General features: G+C 47.9%; 1 protein-coding gene across 4 annotated transcripts in view; it reads left to right on the forward strand.

Annotated features, from left to right (window-relative positions):
- The first annotated feature begins 2,273 nt into the window (after positions 1-2,273).
- The window catches only part of RNF32 (ring finger protein 32), a 44,666-nt gene continuing 32,578 nt past the window's right edge, over positions 2,274-14,361 (forward strand). For 3 of the 4 annotated variants that reach the window (XM_023640106.2, XM_023640105.2, XM_014739392.3), the window contains exons 1-4: positions 2,274-3,666; positions 6,742-6,830; positions 7,326-7,587; positions 11,931-12,073. In XM_023640106.2, the coding sequence (XP_023495874.2) occupies positions 6,816-6,830; positions 7,326-7,587; positions 11,931-12,073 (420 nt within the window). In that variant the 5' untranslated portion in view covers positions 2,274-3,666; positions 6,742-6,815. Of the gene's footprint in view, positions 3,667-5,478; positions 5,813-6,741; positions 6,831-7,325; positions 7,588-11,930; positions 12,074-14,361 lie in introns of all 4 variants that reach the window. The other variant, XM_070266120.1, reaches the window with a different exon arrangement.

Consider the following 14,361-nt stretch of genomic DNA (forward strand, 5'->3'; position numbering starts at 1 on the left):
GAAATTTAAAGGCAATACTAAAGATTCAGAAAAATAAATGGAAGAAAAGGTGTTTTCAGTAAGAGTTAAAATTGAGAGCTAAATTAAAGAAGATGGACTCTATGCCACTGATTCCTGCTCCTCAGGTTCATTTTCAGTGGCAGGCACTGTGTTAAAGAGAGGCAGGAGAAGAATGTGCATTGAGTAGGATTAAGAATATTTTGCAGATAACAGGGAGAAATGCGAGAGCATTAAGATATTAACTATACGAGGAGGTGGATGCGGAACCGAGAAGAACCATCCTGAGCCTGCCCAGGTGTCCGTCAGCGCAGTGCATGGAGGCTACGGTGGGCAAAGCCACACCCTGTGGGCAGGCTGCAGTAAGGACCCATCCACTCCCAGCCCTTGTCTCTAGTGTAATCGTGGGAAAACCTCATCTTCAACCAGAGGACAAACTCCAACTGCCAATTCTAGTATTTGGACACGTTTCCTGCATTGTTCCGACACAAGCAAGACACAGTATAAGATTCTCCCTTCATACAAATGTTTCCCACTTAAATAGCCAGCCCCTCCCATCCTTGGCTGCCTCTCCTCTGAGACGTGCAGGCATCATCTCCTTTCCTGTCACAATGTTTAGCCACGTATCTCTTAAATATAGTACCGCACATGACAGCTTATTGCACAAGCACTGCAGAGAACAGGAGCACAGCTCGTTCATTCTAAGCACATCCATCTCCTTCCCCAAGCAGCTAAGCAGAGCAACCAAACGCATCTTATCATCTACATGGACCTCTGATTTTCTCTTCGGGCTTCTTCAGCCCTTTCTCTTCAGACCATTCCCAGAGCCTCCAGTTCATGTTTCTGAAATTCTAAAATAATCATGTGTGACACAAAGGGCACCAAACAGTACCATGGAGAATGTACTTGATGAGGGTTTTCCAGAGATGCAGACGTGCTCCGCATACATGCGATATCCTAGGCCCATCTGTAAACCAACAGAAAAGCTAAAGGTATAACATTACAATATAAATCACGGAGAGCACAGTTTTGGGACAAAGACAGGTGAGGTATGCATGTCCTTGAACTCTGTCCAAGAAGGCTGCATTCTGATGATGTCACTTAGTCCAAGGATAGAACACACTGTCTTGAAGAGGGATGAGGAACATGTTCTTCAGAGCATCTTCTTCAAATATCCATGTCAGCTCTGCTTTTGTCAAGAATGACAAAGCAATAATTACAGGGTTAAATTTGCAAGCAAAAGCCTGCAGAAAAAAATTCTGTGTAGCTAACAAGAAAGACCAATTTCTTTTGGGTAGAAAACATGCAGGTATAAAACTGTCGTGAAACTTTAAACACTTGGATGGAGAGAAGGAATTAAAAGACGTGACTTTTTCTTAGAATTTCATGAAGTTCAAGAAAAATACCTTAACATGGATCTAAAGAGCAGCCATCACTGCACCAAGCAGTTCTCATACAGATGACACTTCAACCTCCCCACAGCCCGAAGGTGGGTATAGTGCACCTATTTATCACTTGAATTCTTCCTGTTACGGGTAACAGAAAACCAGACCCAAACTGGCTGGCGCGCACAGGGAATTCATTTACTCAGGTAAATGGGAAGAGCGGGAGTAGGGCTGGCTTCAGGGCTTCAACTACATCACTGGGGCTTGGACTCTGTCCAAACCTCTGCCATTTCCTGTACAATCCTCCTTCTAAGGTTGTGGGATGGCCCTCAACAGCTTCAGGCTCTCACCTTGTGAAGCCAAGACAGCCGCACAGCTGCAGCTTCACGTCCTTCCTTGTTTCTACATTCAGTAGAATTACAGGAATTTTCCAGGAGCTCCCACAAACAGACTGAGTCCACGTGATGGGCCTCGCTAGGTCATACACCCATCCCAGCTAAGTCTCTGTGGCCAGGGCACTGTGACTTTCTGACTAGCTTTGATCAATGATCAAGTTTCAATCAACTTAAGTCAGTAATTTCTTTAGACCTCACTTTCGGGGAAGTTAAAAAAAAAAAAAAGACCATTTGCATTTTGTATGTTTTCTTTGCACTTTCAGCTGAACTTTATTTCAATAAAGGACAAACATAAGTTTAAATAGCACAGTTGAGTCACTGACATTAAAAAAGAAAAATCTCTATTGATTTCTGCTTCTGGGCATGATGGAGTGTCAGGGATTAGATTTCAGCTCTCACCTCAAACAACTAAAAAATCAGACAGAACATACGAAACAATGGTTTTCAGACACGACAGCAGGCAGCGCAGAACTGTGATCCTTAAGACAAGGGAAACAAAGTGAGTCAGGAGAGTTTTGGTGCTACAACCAAAACAGGGGACAGCAGTCTTATTTGAGGATGATACAGAGGAAAGAATTCTAGGAGGCGACGACGGAACGCCAGAGAGGAAAGACCCTCAGACGGAGAGCTCCGGAGACCTGGAGAAGACCCGTCTTGGGTCTGTACCTGAGATTTGACGGGGGTAGGCCTGCAAGGAAACCACCCACAGCTGGGGAACCAACCAGTGATGGGGCCTGAACAGCCCTCAGAGCTCACACAGGCCGGAACAGCCCTACAGCCAGCGCGGAGGCAGCTCCTAACACGTGGGCACTGGGTAAAGCACTTCCAGGGGTTTCGCTCAGGTAGTGGAAACAAGGTAGCCCAGGGCTAAAGGGAACAAACTGTTTCCAGGTGACTTACCTGTGTCACCCACAAAGCTCGAAATGAAAATCCAGCGCCCAAGAACATAAAATTCAGTGTCTGGCATCCAGTCAAATACGACCAGGCACACAAAGCAGCAGGAAAACACAACCCATAACGAGAAGAAAAAGGAATCAACGGAAAGAGGCAGACTATTAATGGGCAAGTATATAAGGACTGCGGGTATAAACGGATTCCACGTTCTCAGGAGCTGGAGGAGAGCCCCAGCATGGGTGCATCACCAGAGGGACGAAGACGTAAAGACCGGCTCTCGACTTCCGGGGATGAAAATCCCTCGAGATGGCACTAAATACTGCAAGAAAAGGTGAGCAAACTTGGAGGCATAGGAATAGAAATTACCCAAAATGAGAGGAACAGCAAACTTAAAGGTGCACAGAGCATCAGTGAGCTCTGATACGTATCTACATATCAAGAAGTCCGATATAAGCCTAACCAGGGAGGGTTGGGGCGGCAGGCAGAAAAGATATTTGAATGAGGACGGCTGAAATTCTGTCGAATGTGCTGGAAGGCAGAGATCTAAGCAGCTCAGTGGCCGCCGAGCGCGAGGCTCAAGAAGAAACCGCCGGGCTGTGATACGCACACCGCCCAAGACAGCGCGGCGGGGCCTGTCGCGGCCCGGGATGCTTGAACCCGCCAGCCGCACCACGGCCCCTCACCAAGAGCATGCGCGGTGCCGCCGTGCGCGGGGCGCAGCCCGGGAGCATGCGCACTGTGGGAGTGCCGCCCCGGCAACTGAGACAGCGGTACTGTGCGCGAAGCGGGGCCAGCGAGCATGCGCAATGGGGCAGAGCCGCCGCTGGCGACCGCAACCTCGCGCCGAGCGCGGGGCGGAGCTGAGCGGTTGAGCATGCGCACTGGGGAGTGACCGGCGCGGCGGCGGTTGCTAGGCAACGACGAACTGCCTCGAGGCAGGGGCAACCGCAGCGTTGAGTGCACCGAGGGCGGTGGTCTGTACCGCCCGGGCACAGGTAGGGAGGAGGAACAGGAGGGGACGTCCCGTGGGGCAGGGGTAGGAGGAGGAACAGGAGGGGACGTCCCGTGGGGCAGGGGTAGGAAGGAGGAACGGGAGGGGACGTCCCGTGGGGCAGGGGTAGGAGGAGGGGCGGGGAGGGCGACGTCCCGTGGGGCAGGGGTAGGAGGAGGGGCGGGAGGGGACGTCCCGTGGGGCAGGGGTAGGAGGAGGGACGGGGAGGGCGACGTCCCGTGGGGCAGGGGTAGGAGGAGGGGCGGGAGGGGACGTCCCGTGGGGCAGGGGTAGGAGGAGGGGCGGGGAGGGCGACGTCCCGTGGGGCAGGGGTAGGAGGAGGGGCGGGAGGGGACGTCCCGTGGGGCAGGGGTAGGAGGAGGGGCGGGAGGGGACGTCCCGTGGGGCAGGGGTAGGAGGAGGGGCGGGAGGGGACGTCCCGTGGGGCAGGGGTAGGAGGAGGGGCGGGAGGGGACGTCCCGTGGGGCAGGGGTAGGAGGAGGGGCGGGAGGGGACGTCCCGTGGGGCAGGGGTAGGAGGAGGGGCGGGAGGGGACGTCCCGTGGGGCAGGGGTAGGGAGGAGGGACGGGGAGGGGACGTCCCGTGGGGCAGGGGTAGGAGGAGGGGCGGGAGGGGACGTCCCGTGGGGCAGGGGTAGGAGGAGGGGCGGGAGGGGACGTCCCGTGGGGCAGGGGTAGGAGGAGGGGCGGGAGGGGACGTCCCGTGGGGCAGGGGTAGGAGGAGGGGCGGGAGGGGACGTCCCGTGGGGCAGGGGTAGGGAGGAGGGGCGGGGAGGGGGGTGCTGTGGAGCGCCCGCAGTGATGACAGCGTGCGTGGGGCGGTCCTCCAGTCCCGCCTCCCCCCCACATAGCCTACTTAATTCCTGTTTCTTGGGAGGGCCCAAAAACGCTCAAGGTGTCTGAAATGGGTAGTTTTTAAACCTAACACTACCGTTACTAAAGGGAGCCCAGTCCGAAGGTATGGTTGAAGGTTTGACAGAGAACTTTAAGAATATAATTTTCCATCTGTTTGTGTGCTTCTGGCCATCCTAGGTGGAATCTCGTCAAAAATGTGCAAACAAGGAATTCATAAGTTATGAGAGATAAGAAGACACTGTGTCGAGCTATATTTTAAAAATTGTATGTTGCTCGTGTGTGTGTTTAATTAGCATGTTCATTAATTAGTTTAAAGTCACTTAGACAAATTGATAACTAATTACTTTGGCTCCACAATGATATTTTTTGTTACCAATCACGACCTCTTTTAACTAGTTGTTAATAATGGAATTTACAAAGAAAGTACATTCCTATTAATTTCAGTTCTTAATACGGGACAAGGATGAAGTTTCTAACCCTGCCATTCCACAGACGCATTATATCATCTTGAAGGAGTCACTAATGTCCCGCTGTGTTTTCTCATTTATAAGATGGAGCTGGACTAAATATTTGAACAGTTTCCAACTCTGAAATAGTGATACTATAGGACATACCAGGGGCAGGTCTTATCTTGATACTGTGAAAATGAGTAAACAGAACCTCATTAAAATGGGGTTGGGAGGCCGGAAGGGGGAGCCCCCCAACAGGACGAAAGACTTCCTCTTCTTGACCAAGAACTCAGCCAAAGAATGAAAAGCCACCCGGCATCAACTCTCCTGTCCTCCGGTGGACTTTCCTCTTCCCTCCGGAGTTCCTCCTCGCCTCGCGGCCCCACACGTGCAGGTTCCTCACCGTGGTTGCAGAACCCCAGCTGCAATTCTTTGTTGATCCCAAATAAACCCATTTTTGCTCGAGAAGTAACTGGCTGTCTTTTTGTTTAGGGTCAGCACTGTTACTCACCGTGGCCTGCCGTGTGGACACCTGAGATGAAACGGTAGAGCGGCTAGCCAGCTGTTCTGCCAGGTTATAGGCACTGTGGAAGTAGGAGATCCTGCTAGTGACCTTCCAGCCCTTCTCCAGCCTAGGCTGTTGTGAGAGATGTTGGATGGAAGCTTCTCTCATGCGTCTCTTGATGCCAGAACGGAAAGCGACCAGGGGAAGGTCGCAGTACAGACTACCCTCTGGCTCCTAAAGGGTCTTAGCAGCTCCTAAGCCCCGAGGTCTCGTTGGTTTGTTCCCACTGTCCTTCCTTTTCTGGTCTACACTCGCTCCTTAGTAAGTTTATTCTCCTGGACTAGTTTAATGCATGGGTTGATCCTGAGAAATATATTTTTGATTAATTCCTTTCTTGTCTTACAATTAGGCCCTCAATACTATTTCCAAGATTACTTCAATAACTTACTCTTTCTCCCCATTCCAGTATATTTTGGACTCTTGTCTTCATAAAATATACTCTTGTCTAAAAACTAAAAGGGCCAATTCCAAATGCTTCCACCAGCTTCGAAGGGAAGGGGCAAGAATGGCCATTTACGGAGTATCTTGTGTGTGAGCGGATCCATCTTAGACACCTCACAAAGGCGGCCTTCTGTAACCCTCCCCACAGCCCCGCAGGGTGTACTGTTACACCTGTTGTAAGGGGACTCAGGCCTGCGAAGCGTCTTGCCCAGCAGCAGGGTGCAAGGCTGGAACCCGGTTGGTCTGCTGCCGTGTTCTCTACCCCGTGCTCTGGGCCGGCGGAGGCCCCCCAGGCGCGCCTGCACGCCAGCCCCTTGCTGCTCCTTTCTCCCCAGAAGAGCGAACGCGCCCGCGGAGCTCCTGACGCCGTGCCGTTGCTCTCCTGGTCCCCGTGAGCGGCTCGCCGCGCCCCTCTACCCGGCGCTCCGGTCCCAGTCGTCTCGTGTCTTTGGGGGGTGTTCACTCGCGACTCGACGCGTGCACTCTGAGATTTCGTCGTTCTTGCGTGTGTCACGACGTCCAGCAGTGGACTGTTCTCATTCGCGGTGATACGTTCCCCCCAGCTGGCCGGTGCGCTGCGTGCGGGCGGGGCTGCTCGGCGGGACTGCTTCCCTTCCAGGCAGCGCGCCGGCCTTGGTGCCGCCGGCCGCCCCACCCTGCGCTGTCACCGGGGTCCTTCATCTTCCCAGAGACCTCGTCAGAGTCTTCTGTCCGCTCTGACTCTGACTTTCTGTTGACTCTTTTTACAGGAGAAGAATTAGAGTGTGGTGTGACGTGATGACGTAATTTGACGTAGCCAAGCAAGAACTTTTCCTGATTCGGCATGTTAAAAAATAAGGTACACACACCTTCCTGAAAACATACACGTTGTTTTACTCATGAGTATATTTTAATTCAGCTATTTGAGAGTATAAAGAAATAGTTTGCAAACCTTGCTTCAGCTGTAGTACTTACTGCAAGCATCTCTTAGGTGCATGGCAATTTAATCCTGTATAAGTTTTCACCAAAAAAAGCATATATTTAAATGCAAGATTCTCTTTAGTATAATAGAGGCAAGATTTGCCTAGAGGCTAAATTAATTATAGTGAAACGGAATGTGTTCAGGAATGCACAGCGTTTATAGGTCATAATGAATTTATTCCTATTATGATTAAGGCCTCACTAATTAAATGAAAAGATATTGCTATGTCGTTAACATAAATGGTGAGATGGGCTTTGCTCCGACTCGGGTCACGGCGGGTCTGCTGCGCCGCCAGGCTGCGTAGACCCGAGCTTCCTTCTGAATGACACGTTCCGTAATGCTCTGTCTCTGCGGCTTTTTCCTGCTTTCCAGGGTCGTTCCTCTAAACGAGATACCTTAGCAGTCACTGCCGTTGCTTTACAAGATCACATTCTGCAGGATCTTCAACTGCGAAATCTCTCAGTAGCAGACCGTTCCAAGACAAAGGTGCAAAAGGAGAACCAAACCAAGTGTGTGAAAGGGAGTGCGAGATCACTAACAGACACTGGCCTTAAAAGACTGACCTGGGACCCTGCGGCGGAAGATCCAGAAAGAGAGTATGTGCTTGATCCCAAACCGCCACCATTAACTTTAGGTATGCTCATCTCGTCATTCATACTTTGGTTTGTTAAAGCTAATGAACCTCGTTGAGATTAATAGGATAATCTTTTCTGGTACAGAAAGAACTTATTTTAATTTACAATCTTACAGAAAGGTATATATGTACCGAAGTTTAAAAATGATGATGGGGACAATTTGAGCAAGATAATAAAGATAGCAATTATGGTAGAATAAGAATAAGTAAAAATAGGATAAAATAAATGTCCATTAATCCACACTGATAGAATAAATAACTGAATAAATAAATAAACAATGGAAAAGAAAAAGCTCTTTCTTATAGTAGAATGGCAATTAAATAAATATGGTAGACAGGGACTAGACGTAGAAAATCACCATTTGGCAAACACCATAGTAATGACAGCCATCAGTGGATGCTGGCATCAGTGGGGAAAGCACACTGACACACGGATGTGGACGTGATCCCACAGTGTCTGCCCACAGATGCGAACCCACAGCCAAGGGCAATTGTGGCTTTACAGTGGTGCACTGGCTAACAGCCCCTTCACCAAGTGGTCAAAGCTGCCATCACTGCCAGTGACAGAGGCCACATCATGTGTCTGCCGCCCGCCCCCACGCTCTGAGAAAGGGGCAGCTCCTCTTCTCTCGTATTCTTTTTTTCAAAGATTTTATTTTTTCCTTTTTCTCCCCAAAGCCCCCCAGTACATAGTTGTATATTCTTCGTTGTGGGTCCTTCTAGTTGTGGCATGTGGGACGCTGCCTCAGCATGGTTTGATGAGCAATACCATGTCCGCACCCAGGGTTCGAACCAACAAAACACTGGGCTGCCTGCAGCAGAGCGTGCGCGAACTTAACCACTCGGCCACGGGGCCAGCCCCCTTCTCTCGTATTCTTGCCCAAGATGCATATCTGAGTTTAATGGTGAGGAAACGTCAGACAGACAAACCCAAACTGAAGGATATTCTACACAATTCCTGGCCAGTAGTCTTCAAGGAAGCAAATAAAGACTGAGGAACTGTCCCAGATTACGGGGGACAAAGGGGACGTGACGAGCGAGTGCAGTCTGTAATCTGCCTCAGGAGAAACGACCCCAGTGGGACAAGAAGGACCCCGGTGAGCAAGGTGGGTTGGCTGACGGTGTCAGAGCAGCACTGACTGCCTGGTCTCGTCATCGTCCAGGCTATGGAAGATGTTAGCACTTGGGGAAGCTGAGGGAAAGGCACACGAGGATGCTTTATACTGGTTTTACAAACTTCTGCAAGTCTGCAATTATTTTAAACTGAAAAGTTAGAAATAGAAAAGATTTTTAAATGACGCTGGACATGGAAAAGAGGTTTGGCTGTGTCCCAGCGCAAGTGTGATGGAGCCAGGAGGCCCGGCGGGCCTGCCACAGTGACAGCCACTCGAGAGGTTAGTATTTCCCTCTGACATGCTCACAGTGCTGGCTGTCGTTTAGAAAATGGGGTAGTTCAAGACCACACAGAGGCCTGGGAGAGCGTCGTTCAATATAGTGTCTGTGTTCCACTGTGCACGTATGGTTTGTGAAGGTGATCAGACAGCTTCATCCTAGCCAGCCTGGCAGGAAAGATTTAAATTAGACATTAGGAAGAACTTCCCAATTTGGAAAATAAGGTTATAAAGGAGAGGAAATGAATCGTTCTTTAGGGAGCTCTTTATGAAAAAAATTATTTAAATTTTTATGCATATTTGTTACTAATGAGGGTGGACCATATGTTCTCCATTATTATCTAGACATCATATTGCACTCGGATTTTCTGGCTTTTCTTGCTGATTTTCTGGCGTTGTCTGTGTACTCTGCATATTAATCTCTTGTTGGCTTAGCCCGTGAGAGTATCTTCTCCTGGTCTGTCACCGTCTTTTAACTTCGTTTGTTATTTTACACTGAATAAAATCTTCATTCTGATTACTGTTAAACCCATCAGTTTTTCCCTTTATAGTTTATGCTTTGGGAGATTTAAGAAATGCTTACCCATTCTGAGATCACAAAGGTTTCCCCTCGTTTTCTGTATTTACCTTTAAACTTTGGCCTTTCACACTTGGATCTCGTCGTGGTTTACTTTGCATTGGTATTGGGAAGATCGATGGGTATAAACGGTTGTTAGATCGCTCCCTCAAATCATAATCCATCGTTTCTTCGCTGCCTTGTGGCAACAGCTCTGCAAATGCCAGGTTTTCCACATCATCTGAGAGAGAGGCACAGAGACCGCGCGAGTGATTCGGGGGCGACTGTTTCTGTGTCAGTATCTCACCATGCTAGTTCAGTTTTATAATATGTCTTAATAACTGGTAGGAAAAGATCCATAATTCATCCCCAAAAATCTTCTCCAGAAGGATATTCTCTCAATACATTAAAATACTGTAGGCGATCCTTTGATTTTATCTTCGTGGAGACATTCCTTCTAGAACCTTCCATCACTCTCCCACCTGGACCAGTTACTCTGTACGTGGCTGGCGCAGAGCTGTCACCCCGGGCTCTCTTCACAGCCTCGTCCGTCCTGTGGATCGCCTGCCTTTGGCTCTCCTGCTGTTAGATCCTCATTCCCCGATTGCACAGCTGCTTCCTTCTTGGTTTCCTCCCTCATTGGGTGAAGTTGCTCCTCCAGGAGCTTCCTGAGACAGAGTGCATAAGAGACCAAAGTCCAAGCTTACAGACGTAGATATTTTACTCTACCCTCACATTTGATTGGTAGCTAATAAGGAATTGCACTATGGGAATCTTTTTCTTCTCAGAATTTTGAAAGACTTGCCTCCTGGTGTCCGTGTTGCTGTGGACGAGTCTGATGCAATGCGCTTCCTCACCCTTTGACAGCTGTTTTCCCTGCTCTCTCTGAAAGCTTTTAGGATCTGCTTTTTCTCTGCAGTTCTGAGTGTACGGTGACACGACTCGGCGGGAATCCTTTGCTCTCGGCCTTGCTGGGCCCGTCAAACCAGAAACACGTGGAAATGTTTGGGACTATTTTCTTTAAATGTTTCCGCTCCGTCCTCACCGTGTCCGTTCAGACGTCAGGCCTCCTCAACTCCTCCTTTAATTTTCCGTCTCGTGCTTTGTTTTATTCTCCTACTTTCTGTGAGATTGCTTTAACGTCATCTTCTAGTCTTTGAGTTGACTTCCACGTTTCTACTATAAGAATTCCAGGGGCCGGCCCGGTTGCGCAGCGGGTAAGTGCGTACGTTCCGCTTCTTGGTGGCCCAGGGTTGGCCGGTTCGGATCCCGGGTGCGGACATGGCACCGCTTGGCAAGCCATGCTGTGGTAGGCGTCCCACATATAAAGTGGAGGAAGATGGGCACAATGTTAGCTCAGGGCCAGTCTTCCTCAGCAAAAAGAGGAGGACTGGCAGTAGATAGCTCAGGGCTAATCTTCCTCAAAAAAAAAAAAAAAAGAATTCCAGTTTTCAAGAGCGCTTTTTTGTACTCGGAGTGTTCCTGTTACAGCTTCCTCATGTTGTCCCGTAGATGTAACGCTTGCTTCTGTCCCTGAAGACGGCCTTGCATGACGCTTTATCATTGGCCCTCCTCTCGGGCTTACATCCCCACCAGTGTTTTGCCTGGGCTTGTGGCCGAGTGAGTGTTCCCACTGGAATGTAAGCTCCAGGCTTGACCCAGAGGCGACAGGTGGTGGGTACTCAACTATTGATGAATTAAGGAATTGACCCTGACAGTAATTATACATCATAAGAGATTTTTCGCAAAGGAAGAACGTGATTGATATCCATGTTGTGAAGGTAACTGGTGGCAGGAACAAGCTACATTGGAAGGAGGCAATTCTGAAGGCTGAGAGAGAACTCAGGGAAGCAATGATGAGGACCTTTGGCCAATACCTGTGAAAAATTAGTATTCTTCAGTCTTTCTTCTGTAAAATTGGGTATCAGTCCCGCTTGCCTTGTAGAACTATTGTGAAAATGAAATAAGATATGAGGAATTCTTTGTAAATAAAAACATAAAACATATGTAAGGTACTATTGCCTTCTATGCGCCGTAGAAAAGTAGCATTCTATAGATGGTGGAGTACGGTACAGTCATGTGTCGCTTAATGATGGGGACACGTTCTGAGAACTGCGCCAGGCGATCTTGTCATCGTGTGAACATCATGGAGCCACTTACACAAACCTAGATGGTACAGCCTACCGCACACCTAGGCTGTGTGGTACTAGTCTATGGCAACACCGTTGTGTATGCGGTCCGTCGTTGACTGAAACCTCGTTGTGCAGGACTTGACTGTATGTGATATAAATGTTTTGCTTTAATATTTGTTTTCAAAATAATGTCATTAAAATTATATATGAGTACCATATTCTAAAATATATTTTAACTCATATTTTGTGTTGTTTTAACTTTAGCACAGAAGTTGGGCCTGTTTGAACCTCCCCCATTGCCACTATCATCAAATGAATGGGAAAAAGTGAAACAAAGATCCATCGTGCAAGGGGATTCCATGCAGCCGTGCCCGATATGCAAAGAAGAATTCGCGCTTCGCCCCCAGGTGGTTAGCCTGAGATGATATAAGCAGGCCTTCGCTAGTGTAGACTCAGAACTGGGCTGAGTCCAGACTGCTTCTTCCAGTTTCTTCCTCCTGCATGACCCTCAGACACTCACATTTTCTTTTCCATCATGTTTGTGAGAAAGAGCTATAAACACCCTCATTAAACAGTTTTATTTATTGACCAAATGATATTAATTTACAGGGTTTTTGTTTTTGTTTTTTTTTTGAGCAAGTTTAGCCCTGAGCTAACATCTGCCACCAATCCTCCTCTTTTTGCTGAGGAAGACTGGCCCTGAGCTAACATCCATGCCCATCTTCCTCTACTTTATATGTGGGATGCCTGCCACAGCATGGCGTGCCAAACGGGACCGTGTCCACACCCAGGATCCGGACTGGCGAATCCCAGGCCGCCAAAGCAGAACATGCAAACAACTGCTGTGCCACCGGGCTGCAGTTCCCAAGTATGAATTGGTACAAAGGGGGTGTTCCCATCCCACTGGCCGTAAATAGCTGAGAAGCAAGTTGAGACACTGATGGGAGGAGACAGACGCATTTGGATCCCAGTGTGGGAGGGAGGAAGCAAAGAGGAATTTTTAAGTTGTTTTGTGAATTGAAATCATAAAAGAAAAACTATGCTTGAATATCTCCAAAGAATGTGTAGAAGAATCTTTAAGTAAAATCTCTCAATAACCTCCATTCATGAACCTTTACCGTAGTAGGACTGACGATGGTGCGTGTCACGTACAGTCTGGGTCCAAGTGTTCTCTGTACAGACTTGGCCTCGTTAAACTATCATCTCCTGATCGGAAAGGACACTCCTAGTCTTGGGATTTTTTTTTTTTTTGAGCTAATGGCTACCCTACAATGATTTCTCATGTATGTAGCATTATGCTTCTTACAGAGCAGGCACACCGAGGTTTGCTGAAAAACCACAGCAAATAGTTAAAATTCATAGCCCGGGAACCCCAGGCTCCGCTTACTACCCTGGCACAAAAACTCGCAAACTTAATTTGTTTTAATAAGTTTCATCATTGACAAGTTAGTTCATAGTCATGAAACTTTTGTTCTTTACTGATTTGAATTTACAAGTAATTTTAAACACACTTATATTCCAGCACTCTATCAGGGCCTCATCATACATAGTGAAAGCTGGGTATTTCGTAAAGATTTTAGACCTTAAACACAGAATTATCATCTAGGATAATTTAGTATTTTAGTGTAGCAAGAGTTAATAAAGCCACAAGGAGTCCTTCTGGCCCCAGCAAGCTCCTTCTTGATTATGCTATAAATATTTAGCCTGGAGAATGGAGAACTTAAATGTTGAATTACCCTAAGAGGTGGGATCAGGATGCATCGTGTCCACCATTTCTTCCATTCGGATTTTTATAAATTTCTCACTAAGTTCTGTATTTTTGTTTGGTTATAGATACAGACACTTGTGTTCATTTTGCATTTCTGGTTATTGTTCTCATGTTTAGGTTTTTCCTTAGTTATAAGCAATAGTTGGCATTTTCCCAACATTTAATGGTTTCATAGGTCTTCAGTCAATCTCCTGTCTCTCTGAGGTGGGCATTATATCCATTAACAGATGAGGAAATAAAACGATTCGAGTGATCCACAGTAGGCCAATACAGGAAGTGTGCTCCAGTCCAGCTGGAATCTAATCCTAACTTCTGGGACATTTTTAGTGTGTTTACCACCACCTCATCATTTATTTTTATCTCAGAGAATGTTTGCCAATAACAAATATTTATGCATATTTAAAAGTATGATCTTTAAATATACAGAAGTGTAATGTTATTCAACATAGATCATCAAATACCTGTTGATAAAACATTCTGAAAGATTATAAAGAATGAGCACACAAAAGATTGCTATTAGATTAAACAGTGATCATTAAAAAGGAACCATATGACTGGGTTTAGGCTTCTTGTTGGCAATAAGTTTTCCAGGAAAGGTTTTAAGAACTTTCTGAGTTCTATTTAAGCCAATTTTCTTCCATTCTTCCCATTTGAGAAGAAAAGTGTAGACTGACCGAAGGCGGGGGATGTTCACTTTGAAAGCTGGACAGTTTTACCCAGATCAGGCAGCCGGCCCCGGTGTCTGATGAGCTGCCAGCCTCACGCAGAGCGTTGGAGACTGGCTCCCCGAGGTCCGATCCCTGAGCAGGGACAGTGCTTCCCCTTGGGCCAGCGCTGCAGAGGGAAGCGGCGAAGCGCTCGCTCCGGGGCCACCTGTGCACGGCCTCGTGTCCTCAGCCCACAGTGCTGGCTGTCCTGGTCTCCCCT

Source organism: Equus caballus, chromosome 4, assembly GCF_041296265.1.
Source record: "Equus caballus isolate H_3958 breed thoroughbred chromosome 4, TB-T2T, whole genome shotgun sequence".
Classification (NCBI taxonomy): Eukaryota; Metazoa; Chordata; class Mammalia; order Perissodactyla; family Equidae; genus Equus; species Equus caballus.